Genomic DNA, 12,812 nt, shown 5'->3' with positions numbered 1-12,812 from the left:
ACTGATTCTGCCTTCACTACCTCTCTAATATTTGTTCCTTTATTTCTGTTCACTTGAGCACTTCCCTGTTTTAGGTTATCATTTTTCATATATATTGGAGTAATTTCCAGTATAGGCTCCATCCTTTCAGTCTTTTCCTTTTTTTTTTTTTTTTTTTTCCTTTTTTCTTTTTCTGAGGCTGGGGTTAAGTGACTTGTTCAGGGTCACACAGCTAGGAAATGTTATGTGTCTGAGACCAGATTTGAACTCAGGTCCTCCTGAATTGAAGGCTGGTGTTCTATCCACTGCGCCATCTAGCTGCCCCCAGTCTTTTTCTTCTTTAAACCATAGTTAGAACAATTGCTAAAATTCACTTTCTATAACATTCATGTGCTCAAAAATTTTTCTCTAGGAATTTCTTGTTGTTACCAACACAAAATCCTTTCCTTAGCATTTAAAACCCTTAAGGAATTTGACTCTAGCCCTTTATTTTCTTTTTACTGTTTTATTGAGTACTTTTCTTTGATCATTGTTGTCATTTTCTAGTCACCATCCTTTGAAATTGTACCTTCCCATTTCCCATCATTGACTATATCTGAGAACTATCATATAACTCCTTTATAGCTAGAAAGGAAGAAGTTATATTTAATCATTCTTTTAGAATCAAGAAGGGTCACTTAATTGATCTTAGTTCTACTGCTTTTTGGTTTTATTTTTCTTGCAGATTTGTGATCATGTTGTCTGTTGTTCTCTTGGTTGTTTTTTATTATGAATAGTTAAGTCGACTTGTTAAGCTCGGGGCAGCTAGGTAGTGAAGTGGATAGAGCACCAGCCCTGAAGTCAAGAGGACCTGAGTTCAAATTTGGTCTCAGACACCTAACACTTCCTAGCTGTGTGACGCTGGGCAAGTCACTTAACCCCAGCCTCAAAAAAAAAAAAAAAAAAAAAAAAAAAAAAGTTGTTAAGCTCCTCTAAATGGCTTATATTCATTCTTCCAATGCAGTAAAACTCCATTAAACCCAGTTTGTTTAGCCATTTTCCAATTAGTGGGGAGAGGGGTTGCTTTCTTTTCTTTCTTTCTTTCTTTTTTTTTTTTTATTTTTTTTTTTTTTGTAGGAAGGTGCTACCACAGAAAGTGTTGCTGTGAATATCTTAGTATGTATCAGGCATATTCCTAATATCAATAATATTTCTAGGTTAAAGAGTATGAACATTTGCTTTTCTAGTCTAGTCTTTTATTTTTATTAACATTTGGGTTCTGCGTTAGCCCTGTTTTCTTTCCTTTTTCATTTTAACCAGTTTCCTTGGTGGAGGTAAATAGTCACTTTTTTAAACTTCTATTTCTTTTTAGAATTTGGACCTTTGTTTTCAAAAGTTATTGAGGGTTTTAGGCTTTTCTTTTGGAATTTTTGTTCTTTGACTAGTTGTCATTTGGGGGATATATTCAAAAATTCTATAACTATAGTTTACACTTTTGACAACTTACTGTAATTAATTCATCAAGCAAAAAGCCCCAGATAGATTTTTATTGAATTCTATCATACATCAAAAGAGTCTACTATTATTTAAATTTTTTTTAAAGAAGAAATCCTACCAAACTTCTTCTGAAATATGAAAATGACCTTAATACCTAAGCTTGTGACTTGGGAATGGGTAGAGACAAAAGGAGGAGGGAGAAGAGAAGAAAGAGGAGGAATGGGAAAAGCTATAGACATTGATAAATACATAATTTTTTTATAATTGATAATTAAAATTGATAAAAATATTAGCATAGATGCTACAACAAAATATTTAGATGCTATAGTATAATAACTTTTACCAGGAATTTGATATTATTTCAGTATTAGATAAATAAATCCAACTGTATTAGTAACAAAACAGCAGAAATTACATAATTCTATCATTAGATATTAAAAAACCTTATGATGTAGTACCATAATCCGTTTTTCTGAAAAACAAGGTAGAAATATAAATGGGAAATAGTAATTTATCAAGGATCAGTATTATATATAATAATAGAGAAATTCTAGAAGCCTTTCTAATGAGTAGTAAAAGAAAGATATACATTACTATACAATAGAATATTACAAATGCTATTAGTTAAGGACAGCAAAACAAGAAAGGGGAGGTGATATAAGCATAGACACATAGCAAACAAAAGTATCACTTTTATATGACTGCCAAGATAAGAGGGAACCCTAAAGAGTGAATTAAGAAATTAATTCAGTAATTTCAGAATTATAGTAATATGTAAAATAAAAAATTATTATCACATGCATGTTTTTATATATGTATTCCCTCTATATGTTCTCCATCCCACTGTCTTTCTGTGTGTATATGTGCAATACCCAACAGATAGTGATAAGAGAAATTTAATTCAACATTAATTACAGGAGGCATATACAGTACTTGGGCATTTCTATTCTAAGTGACTTATGTGAATATGAATATAAAAAATCTTTTCACCAGTGGTCACCAAGTTACGGATGACTCAAGGCACAATTTAAGCTTTTGGTGTTGTGTAGGGTTCATGAACCATTTAAATAAAGAAATCATTTTTCTTTATTTAAAAAATTATTTCTTTATGTAAAATTTCTTCTTAGTACAATTTTTTTGATGTAAAATTTTTATGAGCTAATAAAATACAACAGAAATGTGAAAGCTATTTTTAGCTTTAAGGTTGACCCCCATGGGGCTTAGTTTTTGAACTATTGCTTTATACAAATAAAGTTTTAAATGTTTGCAGAATTAGAAATTAATAGCTCTTGATTAGTCGTTGTCAAGATAATAAACATGGTAATTCTATCTTAGTTTATTTACTTAATCAGTGTTCTACCAATCATATTATCAAAGGATTACTTTATAGAGCTGGAAAAAAATGATAATATTCGTCTTGAGGAATAAAAATTTAAAAATTTCAACAGAAGTAAAAAGGGAACAAAAGCTGGAAAACAGGAGCCCTAGGGACAATTTTCAAAGTAAACTATAAAGTAGTTAAAAATTAGAAGGGTTAGTGGAACAGATTGGGTAAACAATGTATAAGAATAAATGAATATGCTCATTAAGCTCAGAGATGCCAACTGCTGATCAGGGCTCACCATTTGACAAAAATCAGTAAAATAAATGTCACCCTTTAAATTAGAGGAGAATATAAGGAAATACTTTTCATGTGGATTAAGGAGGAGTTCATGAGCAAGCAAGGGTATAAAGAGGAGTTAACAGCACATTGTAATGTTTTTGCATAAATCAGTTTTGCATAATCAGTATACTGAAAATTAGAAGAAAAGCAGTTATAAGAGTGAGCCAGGAAAATATTCACAACAAATTTCTGTGATAAGGGTCTTACACCTAAAATATAAAAAACTGCTTCAAATGTATAAGAACTATGTTTACTTGTATAAAGGAGTGTTTAATCTCTATCAAAAATAAAGTGCAAGTGAAGTTTAAAGAAATATGGAATTCTTGGCTTAGTTAAAAAAAGGCAGATGAAATTTGGTTTATAATGATAGTAACCATCTGAAGCATTTATGTGATGTCCTAACAGTTATTTATGGACCAAAGACTTATGGTGCCTCTCAACATTTGTGCTGATGGAGTCAGATTGATTAATGATAAGAAAATGATCTTAAATGATCAGGTGGGCTGAACATATACTGTTCTCAATGGACTGTCATCAATTAGTGCTGAAGCCATTGACTGTGTACCTCAAGTTGCAGTCAATCCCTCTCTAGCCATTCTTGGTTGTGGTGTTTTTTTTGTTTTGTTTTTACATGTACTATCATGTAAATCATATTTTCATGTTAGCCATATTGTGAAAGAAGAATCAAATAAAAGGGGAAAAAAGGAGAAAGGAAAGACAAAAAGAAAAGATGAAAATGGTATACTTCTATCTGCATTCATATTTCATCCATATCTCTGGTTGTGGACAACATTTTCCATCGTGATTCTTGTGGAATTGTCTTGGAATATTGTATTGCTGAGAACAACTAAGTCTATCATAGTGATCATTGCACAATATTGCTATTGCTGTGTACAATGTTTTTCTGGTTGTGCTTACTTCACTCAGCATGTGTATCTTTCCAGGCTTTTTGAAAAAGAGGTTTTGAATACCATCAAGTTCCTCTTGGGTGGCAAAGTGCTTGGTGTTGTTTCTAGTCTTATTGAAATTTGTAAAACAAGGCTGTCCACTGCTCACACTAATGCTGATGGAAATTTTTTGGGTTACATAGCAAGAGGACATTATCTTTCAGGAGTTCAAAGAGGCCTTTGTTGTCCATTTCTATAAATAAAAGGGAACAAGGTTGTCCTGTGATAATCATGTAGTGGTGGAGTATCTTTCTTAGTCATTGTCAGCAAGATGCCAGAGTCCACCTTCATAGGGTGATCTAAGATGGTCATTTACCTGACAGTCAGAAAGGATCAAGAAACAATTCATGTGGTGTTTGCTGTTTGACAACTCTGGGAGAAATGCTAGTAGCAGAACTAAGGTTGGCATACAATGTTCATTGATCTAACCAAGACCAGTTGTCAATTGGGAGGGCTTGTGGAAAAAACAATGGTAAAATTAATTTGAAAAGGCTGCAAGCCAAGACTCAAGTGCAAGGAATGTTGGTGCATGAGTTTTTGTCACAGATGAATGCACTCAGTGATATCTGTGAGAATTAAGAGAGTATGGATCAATTCTTTGCTGCTTGTGCTAATTTTGACCTAACAATTAATGCCAAGAAAGCAGAATTCCTCTACCAACCAGCACTCCCCCATCCATATGTGGAACCATTTATCAAAGCTAATGGAAAATTTTGAATGTTGTGAATAAGTTCATTTATTTTGGCAGTATATTTTCCAGGGATGTCAATAAATTAATGCATACATTACCAGAGTTAATTCAGTGTTTGGGAGGCTCCAAAGGTGACAAGACTGTCTACTAAACTGAAGGTCTTTGTAGCCATTGGCTGACCTCATTGTTGTGTGCCTGTTAAATCTGGATAGTAGGCCAGTACCATGCAAGGAAACTGAATCACTTCCATCTGCATTACCTTAGTAAGATTCTGAAGATCACCTACATGATAAGGTACCAGACACCAAGGACCTTTGTGGACCTGAACTACCAAGCATTGGGACTCTACTGTAGAAAGGGCAGCTCTTATGGGCTGTCCACATTTTTCAAATACCAAGCAAAGAACCCACACAAATCAGAAGCTCACGTAGAGGTCAGAAGAAGTGATACAAGAATACTCTCAAAGTCTATGATAAATAGTGGAATTAAATTAAGAAACACTGACATAGGACTGCCCAACATGGCAGTCAAACAAAACACAGTGCTCTGTAGATGGCTCAAAAGCCATCTCCAAATATTTATATGGACTATTTGTGCCCAACCTGTTGCAGAATCTTTTGAGCTTTTATTTGTCTAATTAGTCACATACAGACACACTGTACTTTGACTCTAGCATAGTAATGTCATTTTGGTCCTCTTTGAGAACAAAGGGTGACAGCAACAATATCCAAAATATTAGAAATTCCTTCAAATATGTAAGAACATATTCTGCAGTAGATAGTCAGGATACATAAAAAGCAATGCAAGCTATAAAAAAACCTGTTTACATTTCCATGTAAAAAACATGTTTCATGTTAAAAAATGTTCACAAAAATTAGCAAAATGTAAGTTATAACAACTCAGAGGTTCTACCTTGTATGTATTATAACAGCAAGATAATAAAAATTAGCAAGTATTATCTATGATTAGAGAATACAGGCACACTAGTGAATTATCGATGGAGTTATTTCCCTCATGCAGTTTAAAGTTAAGCATAAGTTTATTATACATCTACCCATATATATTCAAAAATACACATACATACACACATTCACACTATATATACACGTGTATGCATACACATATATACATGCACATTTACACATATGTAGACATTCATCTAAAATAATATTAATATGACTGACACATAATGTAGATTTCTTTCTTGGTTGAATCAGCTGTGTCCTAATCTTTTTTTGAACATTAATTATCAGTGTCAGTCTTAAACAAATGATTTACATTTACATGTTTACATTTACATGTTAAAAACTTAAACAATTTTTTTTTGGTTGAGTTTCTTGAAAGTAATCTTTGATTTTGACTCTTATATATTAAATTTTCTATTGTGTTCTGGTTTGATTGAGACAAAGCCTTTAAGTCGTGGAATGCCCAGTTTTGGTTTTTGCGTTTTGTTGATCAATATTATGGGTAGTTTTGCTGGACATATTTTTTGGCTACAGGCCTTTTTCGTTGTTAACATCTATATCTGTCTGTCTGTCTGTCTGTCTGTCTGTCTGTCTGTCTGTCAGTCAGTCTATAATTCTAGGGCCTGAGATGTTTCACTGTAGCTGCTGATAAATCCTGGACAATTCTAATTCTAGCTCTACTATGTTTTGAGTTTTTTGTTTCTTGTAAAATTTTGTTTTTGATCGAAAGTTTTGAAATTTAGCAATAACATTCCAATGTTCTTTCCCTGTAGGAACTGGTGATTGGTAGATTTTTTTGGTAAATTTTTTTTTTTTTCTACTTCTACTTTTACTCTTTTGTTTAGACAGTCTGGGACAGTTTTTTTTTTTTTTTTTTTTTTTTTTTTTGGTCATAGCTTTCAGGTAGTACAATTATTCATGTTTTCCTTTCTTGTTTTGTCAATTTTTTTGTAAGATGTTTCACATTCTCTTATATTTCTGTCATTTAAAAAATACTTTGTTTAGTTATTTCTTGGTTTCTCATAGCTTCACTGGCTTCCCTTTGCCCAATTCTAATTTTCAAAAAGTTATATTCTTCTTTAAGACATTGTAACACTTTTTTTTAATTGGTTAATTTCTTTTTTATAATATTCTTGTTTTTCTTTGGATGGTTCTTTTTTTTTTTTTTAAGTTTTTCTTAGTCTCTTATTTGATTTTTTAAAAAATGTTTTGAGTTCTATAAATTGTTAATAGGAAGGTAGCCATTTAATGTTATTCTTTGGGATAGAAGAGCCTTTTTTTCACTTTACTATCCTCCTCTGAAGATGAATTTCTTTTTTTTTTTTCTTTTTTTTTTTTTAATTCATTTTTCCAAATTATCCCCTCCCTCCCTCCACTCCCTCCCCCCGATGGCAGGTAATCCCATACATTTTACATGTGTTACAATATAACCTAGATACAATATATGTATCTTTTTCTTGTTGCACATTAATTATTAGCTTCCGAAGGTATAAGTAACCTGGGTAGATAGACAGTAGTGCTAACAATTTACATTCGCTTCCTAGTGTTCCTTCTCTGGGTATAGTTATTTCTGTCCATCATTGATCAACTGGAAGTGAGTTGGATCTTCTTTATGTTGAAGATATCCACTTCCATCAGAATACATCTTCATACAGCATTGTTGTTGAAGTGTATAGTGATCTTCTGGTTCTGCTCATTTCACTCAGCAACAGTTGATTTAAGTCTCTCCAAGCTTCTCTGTATTCCTCCTGCTGGTCATTTCTTACAGAGCAATAATATTCCATAACCTTCATATGCCACAATTTACCCAACCATTCTCCAATTGATGGACATCCATTCAACTTCCAGTTTCTAGCTACAACAAAAAGAGCTGCCACAAACATTTTGGCACATACAGGTCCCTTTCCACTCTTGTAGTATTTCTTTGGGATATAATCCCAATAACAGCAATGCTGGGTCAAAGGGTATGCACAGTTTGACAACTTTTTGGGCATAGTTCCAAATTGCTCTCCAGAATGGCTGGATTCTTTCACAACTCCACCAACAATGTATCAGTGTCCCAGTTTTTCCACATCCCCTCCAACATTCATCATTATTTGTTCCTGTCATTTTAGCCAATCTGACAGGTGTGTAGTGATATCTCAGAGTTGTCTTAATTTGCATTTCTCTGATCAGTAGTGATTTGGAACACTTTTTCATATGAGTGGAAATAGTTTCAATTTCATCATCTGAGAATTGTCTGTTCATATCCCTTGACCATTTATCAATTGGAGAATGGTTTGGTTTCCTATAAATCAGGGTCAGTTCTCTATATATTTTGGAAATGAGACCTTTGTCAGAACCTTTATTTTTAAAACTATTTTCCCAATTTGTTACTTCCCTTCTAATCTTGTTTGCATTAGTATTGTTTGTACAGAAACTTTTTAGATTGATGTAATCAAACTCCTGAAGATGAATTTCAATCTTTGTTGTTCCCTTAGCAAGTTTCTATGGTGGGGGGGTTTCTTCTTTCCCAATTTATTTTTATTTTTAAATAATAAGTATTAGTGTATGCACCTCTAATTGTGAGATGGGGTTGGGAAGGAATGATGCCTCAAGAGTCCCTTCAGCTTTCCTCTCTGTCCAGGAACCCCAGACCAAAAAGTTCCACCGTCTTGCAAGTGCTAGTAGCCACCAGCATCCCTTCCCGTGCTGCTTTGTAATCAAGTGATGCTTGGGTCTTTCTTGTCCAGGGCTACTGCTTTCCAGCACAGCTGGGCCTGATATCAACCAAGGTTTACTCAGTCTTCCTGGGCTCTGAAAATTCTTGTAGTTGTGGTTAAAGATACCTTTGAACACAGCTAGCTCAAGGGGTGAGGATTCCCCCACCTGGTCCTGGGGTCTTTCTTCAGGTCTTTTCTGGTTGTTTGAAGAGGACCTTTGTTTTCCCCAAATTTCCTAAAGTTGTTTTTCTCAAGTCTATGTTTATCCTGAGGGATAATTTTGTTTGTGGGGGGAAATCTGGAGAGCTTGGGATTTTCAGAGCACCTTGTCATTCTATTGAAATTATATATTATGAATTTATTATATTCTGAAAAAATATTGCAAAATGTATATAATAGAGATCTATGGTATCCTTTTCCTCCTTCCTCTTTTATTGCCTTATTTTCTATTTGGAATTGGTCATTTTATTGTGGTGCAGAGGATAGAATGCTGGACCTTGAAATCTGCAAGGCTTGTTTTCAAATCTAGTCCAGAGCTTTTCTAGATGTGTGACTGAGCAAGTCACTTAACTTCCTACTGCCTAAGTTTTCTCTTCTGTGAATTGAGGATAACAATAGCACCTGTCTTCCAGATTTTTCTGAGAATGTTAATCCTAAAGCACTTTATAAATTCTAATTTTTATTGTTCTTCATTATAATATCCTATGGAGCCAAGGAATTGAAGGTACCTGTAGCATCCTAGTAATGATGGAAAAAAGAGGTTGAAATAAATGATTTTGATTTGTTACTCTAAAACCTGGTGGTCTATGTTTTTGGGGTGTACATTTGGGCTTTCCATTAATGTTCCTTGGTAACTGACCTCAAAAATAAGATGAGTGAAACTACTCAGTAGCAAGCAGTAATTCTTTTGAAGAATCATTGTGAAATAATTTTAACTTTTAGAAGATAAGAAATTTTAGAAGTAGACACAACCTAAAAGAAACTTATACAGAGAAGGATGAAGACCTTTGCTTCAAGGCACTCAACCAGCATGCCCATGAAGTGGGATTGTAGGTGGTCTCTTCCTTCCAAGGACAATGCTTTCTCTGATGCCCTGTGCTGCCTTATAATAATCATAGCTAATATAACCCTTTAAGGTTTGTAGTGTATTGTACAGGTTTTCTCTTATTCCTTATAGGAAACCTGTGGGAAGATGCAAATAACATATCCCTTTTAAAGATGAATTAGTGGATTGGGAGAAGTGCAGTTATGTGCCTAAGCTAGGCAGGAATGGAACCCAGGATTTCCTATTTTCCTAGTCTCTCTACTTTATCATCCAGCTGCCTCAACCTAGCTCTTTAAAAAAAATTTATCTACAGTTTTTCCCTTCATTTCATTTCTTTTCACTTTCTGCTAGACACTCTGCAATCTGACTTTCTTCTTAGTATCTATTTGAAACTTCCCTCAAAGTTTGTAATGAGCATATGATTGCTGAACCTAATGGCTTTTTCCAAAACATGCTCATCCTTTATGATTCCCTGTTGAACACAGTTCTGTCTCACTATGGCTTCTTCCAATCATGTTCCACATTAGATTCCTCTGTTTTTAGAATTGTTTTCTTTCTATATACTTACTCTTTAAAAATCAGCTCCCATGAGTTTAATTATCATCACTTTATGATTCTTAGGACCATACATCTTCCTCTGTTCCTCTAATTTCTTTTCTTTCATCCAATCAAGCATAACAAGATGTCTTTTGTGCATTTCAAGTGAGTAGTCCAGGAGACTTCTGAAACGTAACATGTCTAAAACAGAAATCATTTCCTTTACTGTGAAAACAGTACAATACAACCCATATTTATGAACTCTTTAAGATTTGTGAAGTGCTTTACGTATAAGTATCTCATTTGATCAACAACTCTACTTACTAATGTCTATGCTTTTTTTCTATTCCTCTCACATAACACTTCATCTCTGACTCTATGGTTTTGCTGTAACTCTTCTTCCATCTCTTAGAATTCTATTTTCTTAAGGTTTAGCTCAAGCAATTTCTTATTCATAAAAACCTTTACTAATGTCTCTTCCCCCAGTAGTATTGCTTTCTCCTATTTCCCACCCCAGCCAAAATAATTTTGTTTAAAATTTCCATGGTATTTTCTTTATGTCTTTATTTTCATATGTTATCTCTTCTGTCTTTCTTTTAAGCTCATAGATATTAGGGATTGTTTTTGAATCTCCAATAGCTAGCACTGTATCTGCTCTGCTTAATGAATATTTGTTGATTTATTGAGTGGTTACATTATTTAGGACACCAAAAGGGATCTGTAATGGTCTAGTTTAAAAAAAAAAAAGTAACTGGTAAAGGAAACAAAGTATAAATTAAATTAGAAATTAGGTTAGAAGTAGATAGGTTTAAGGTGTTTGAAGGAGAAAAAAGAACATGGGAATAAGAGGACTGTCAATAGGAAATGAAAGTTATAAAGTTGAAACTTTTTTAGTGCTATATATTAGTGCCATTATTGCTGTCTTTATCAATCCATAATTCCTAGTTCAGTGAGAGATTGTGAAGGAAGGCCTAGGAAAAATTAGACTTTTAATAAATTTTAACCAGGATATCTCTTGTACTTAATCATGACCAGGGTTGGAGAAAGTCCTTAATGGTACCACAATAGACTTTGAAGAATTAAGCCAACTAAGATTGAATTGCTGCATGTTGATATTGACAACAAAGTAATATCCAGTTATCCATTTTTTTTCCTTGCACCTTCTCTTCACAATGATTGTAATTTTTTTTTTTTTTTTGTCTCATGTGGTATGGAAAACTAAAGATATTATTATATTATAAATATAATATAAATATATAAATACATTTATAATATTATAAATATAATATAAAGATAATATATTATAAGATATTAAAGATATTATAAAGATATATAAATATTGTTAGAGAAAGGTTTTTGATGGGGGGGTTTCTGAGACCTTTTCCCCCAAATATATGTTGGTTTTGTTTTTTTATAATTACATGTAAACATTTTTTAACATTAATATTTTAAAATGTTGAGTTTCAGATCTCTCTCCCCCAATTCCCTTCCCTCTCATTGGGAAGGCAAATAATTTGATGTAGGTTATACATATTTACAAACATTTTTCAAAAGTTCTTTAAAAATGAATGTTTAGAGTTACTTATGTGGTGTAGTATTTTATAAGATTGGTATATTTGAAAAGAGGCTTTAATGTATAGTGTGCTTGATTTGACAAAGTCTTGTTTTATATATTGGTATTAACAGAAATTGGAGTAATAAATAGAATTCTGTTAGGACGATAGAGGTGTAACTAAGTTTATGGATTTGAAAATGATCACAATGGCCTATAATTTTGAATTTGTGTAACAGAGTTGGATTTTATCTCAAACCTACATCTGGCTGAAGAGCAGTGATTATGTCCAAGATAGAGACAGAATGACCTGTTGAGTAGAGAGGGACCTTGGAGTCATGGAGACCACCTGGTTCTCAGACTTGTCTTGGCTCTTGTGTGTTCTGAGACAAATCACTTGAACCTTTTAGGACTCATTGCAAGCTCTTAGACTGTCTGCTACAGAGCAGTTGATGCTCTACATTAGGAAAGCCACTTTTCTTAGTAGTTTCCCTACATCAGTAAATAATAGGTTCAATTTCCAATTGGAAAAAGATATAAAACATTTTACATGGAAACTTTCTTATATTTCTTTGCTCTCCTTTTGTGTCTAATTTATTAGGTGGCACTCTCCTATAGAAAAACTTCAATATATTTGTGAGAAGAAAAAATTAAGTCTTTTTAATATAGAAAAATTTCATTTTTAAAACTGGCCTTTGAGGAGGAATCTTCTTAAAGTTTGGTTTCTTTGGATTTGTTAATTTAATTAGCTAAATGGAAATGTATCTCAATTTGATCAACTTGTATTCAGCTATTTCATGTCTTATTTTATCCTCACAGGCCCAGCTGTTCATAAACATCAGTACAATAGCAACGCTGTTACAGACATTAATTTGGATAATGTTTGCAAGAAAGGAAATACTTTGTTATGGGATTTAGTCCAAGATGAAGATGCAGTAAGTTACTTTCTGGAACTAAATAACAGCATAAATAAATTGGGTCACTTTCAAAATTGGAAATAATAGCTCTCTCATTGTGAAAAGTTTCAAAAGTGAAGTAAACTTGATCACTTTCTTCTGCCATATCAGTTTCTTCATTAACCAATATCTTAGCAAGTTAGAGATATCTCACACCCACACAGTCTGTACTAAGAGAAGAAAATGAAGGAAAACTTTCATGTTGAAGAAGACTGGCCTTTACTTCAATAAAAACCCTAAATTGCAAATATGAGACTAGACCATGGAAGACATTGTGGCAAGAAAGGGGTTTTGGACCT

General features: G+C 33.1%; 1 protein-coding gene across 3 annotated transcripts in view; it reads left to right on the top strand.

The window, feature by feature from the left end:
* The window catches only part of USP34 (ubiquitin specific peptidase 34), a 264,493-nt gene that overhangs the window by 113,041 nt on the left and 138,640 nt on the right, over nucleotides 1-12,812 (top strand). For all 3 annotated transcript variants that reach the window (XM_074287014.1, XM_074287013.1, XM_074287012.1), the window contains one exon: nucleotides 12,377-12,492. In XM_074287014.1, coding sequence (XP_074143115.1) covers nucleotides 12,377-12,492 — 116 coding nt within the window. The remainder of the gene's footprint in view (nucleotides 1-12,376; nucleotides 12,493-12,812) is intronic.

Source organism: Sminthopsis crassicaudata, chromosome 2 (assembly GCF_048593235.1).
Source record: "Sminthopsis crassicaudata isolate SCR6 chromosome 2, ASM4859323v1, whole genome shotgun sequence".
Classification (NCBI taxonomy): domain Eukaryota; kingdom Metazoa; phylum Chordata; class Mammalia; order Dasyuromorphia; family Dasyuridae; genus Sminthopsis; species Sminthopsis crassicaudata.
This window is presented reverse-complemented; position numbering and strand designations above follow the sequence as displayed.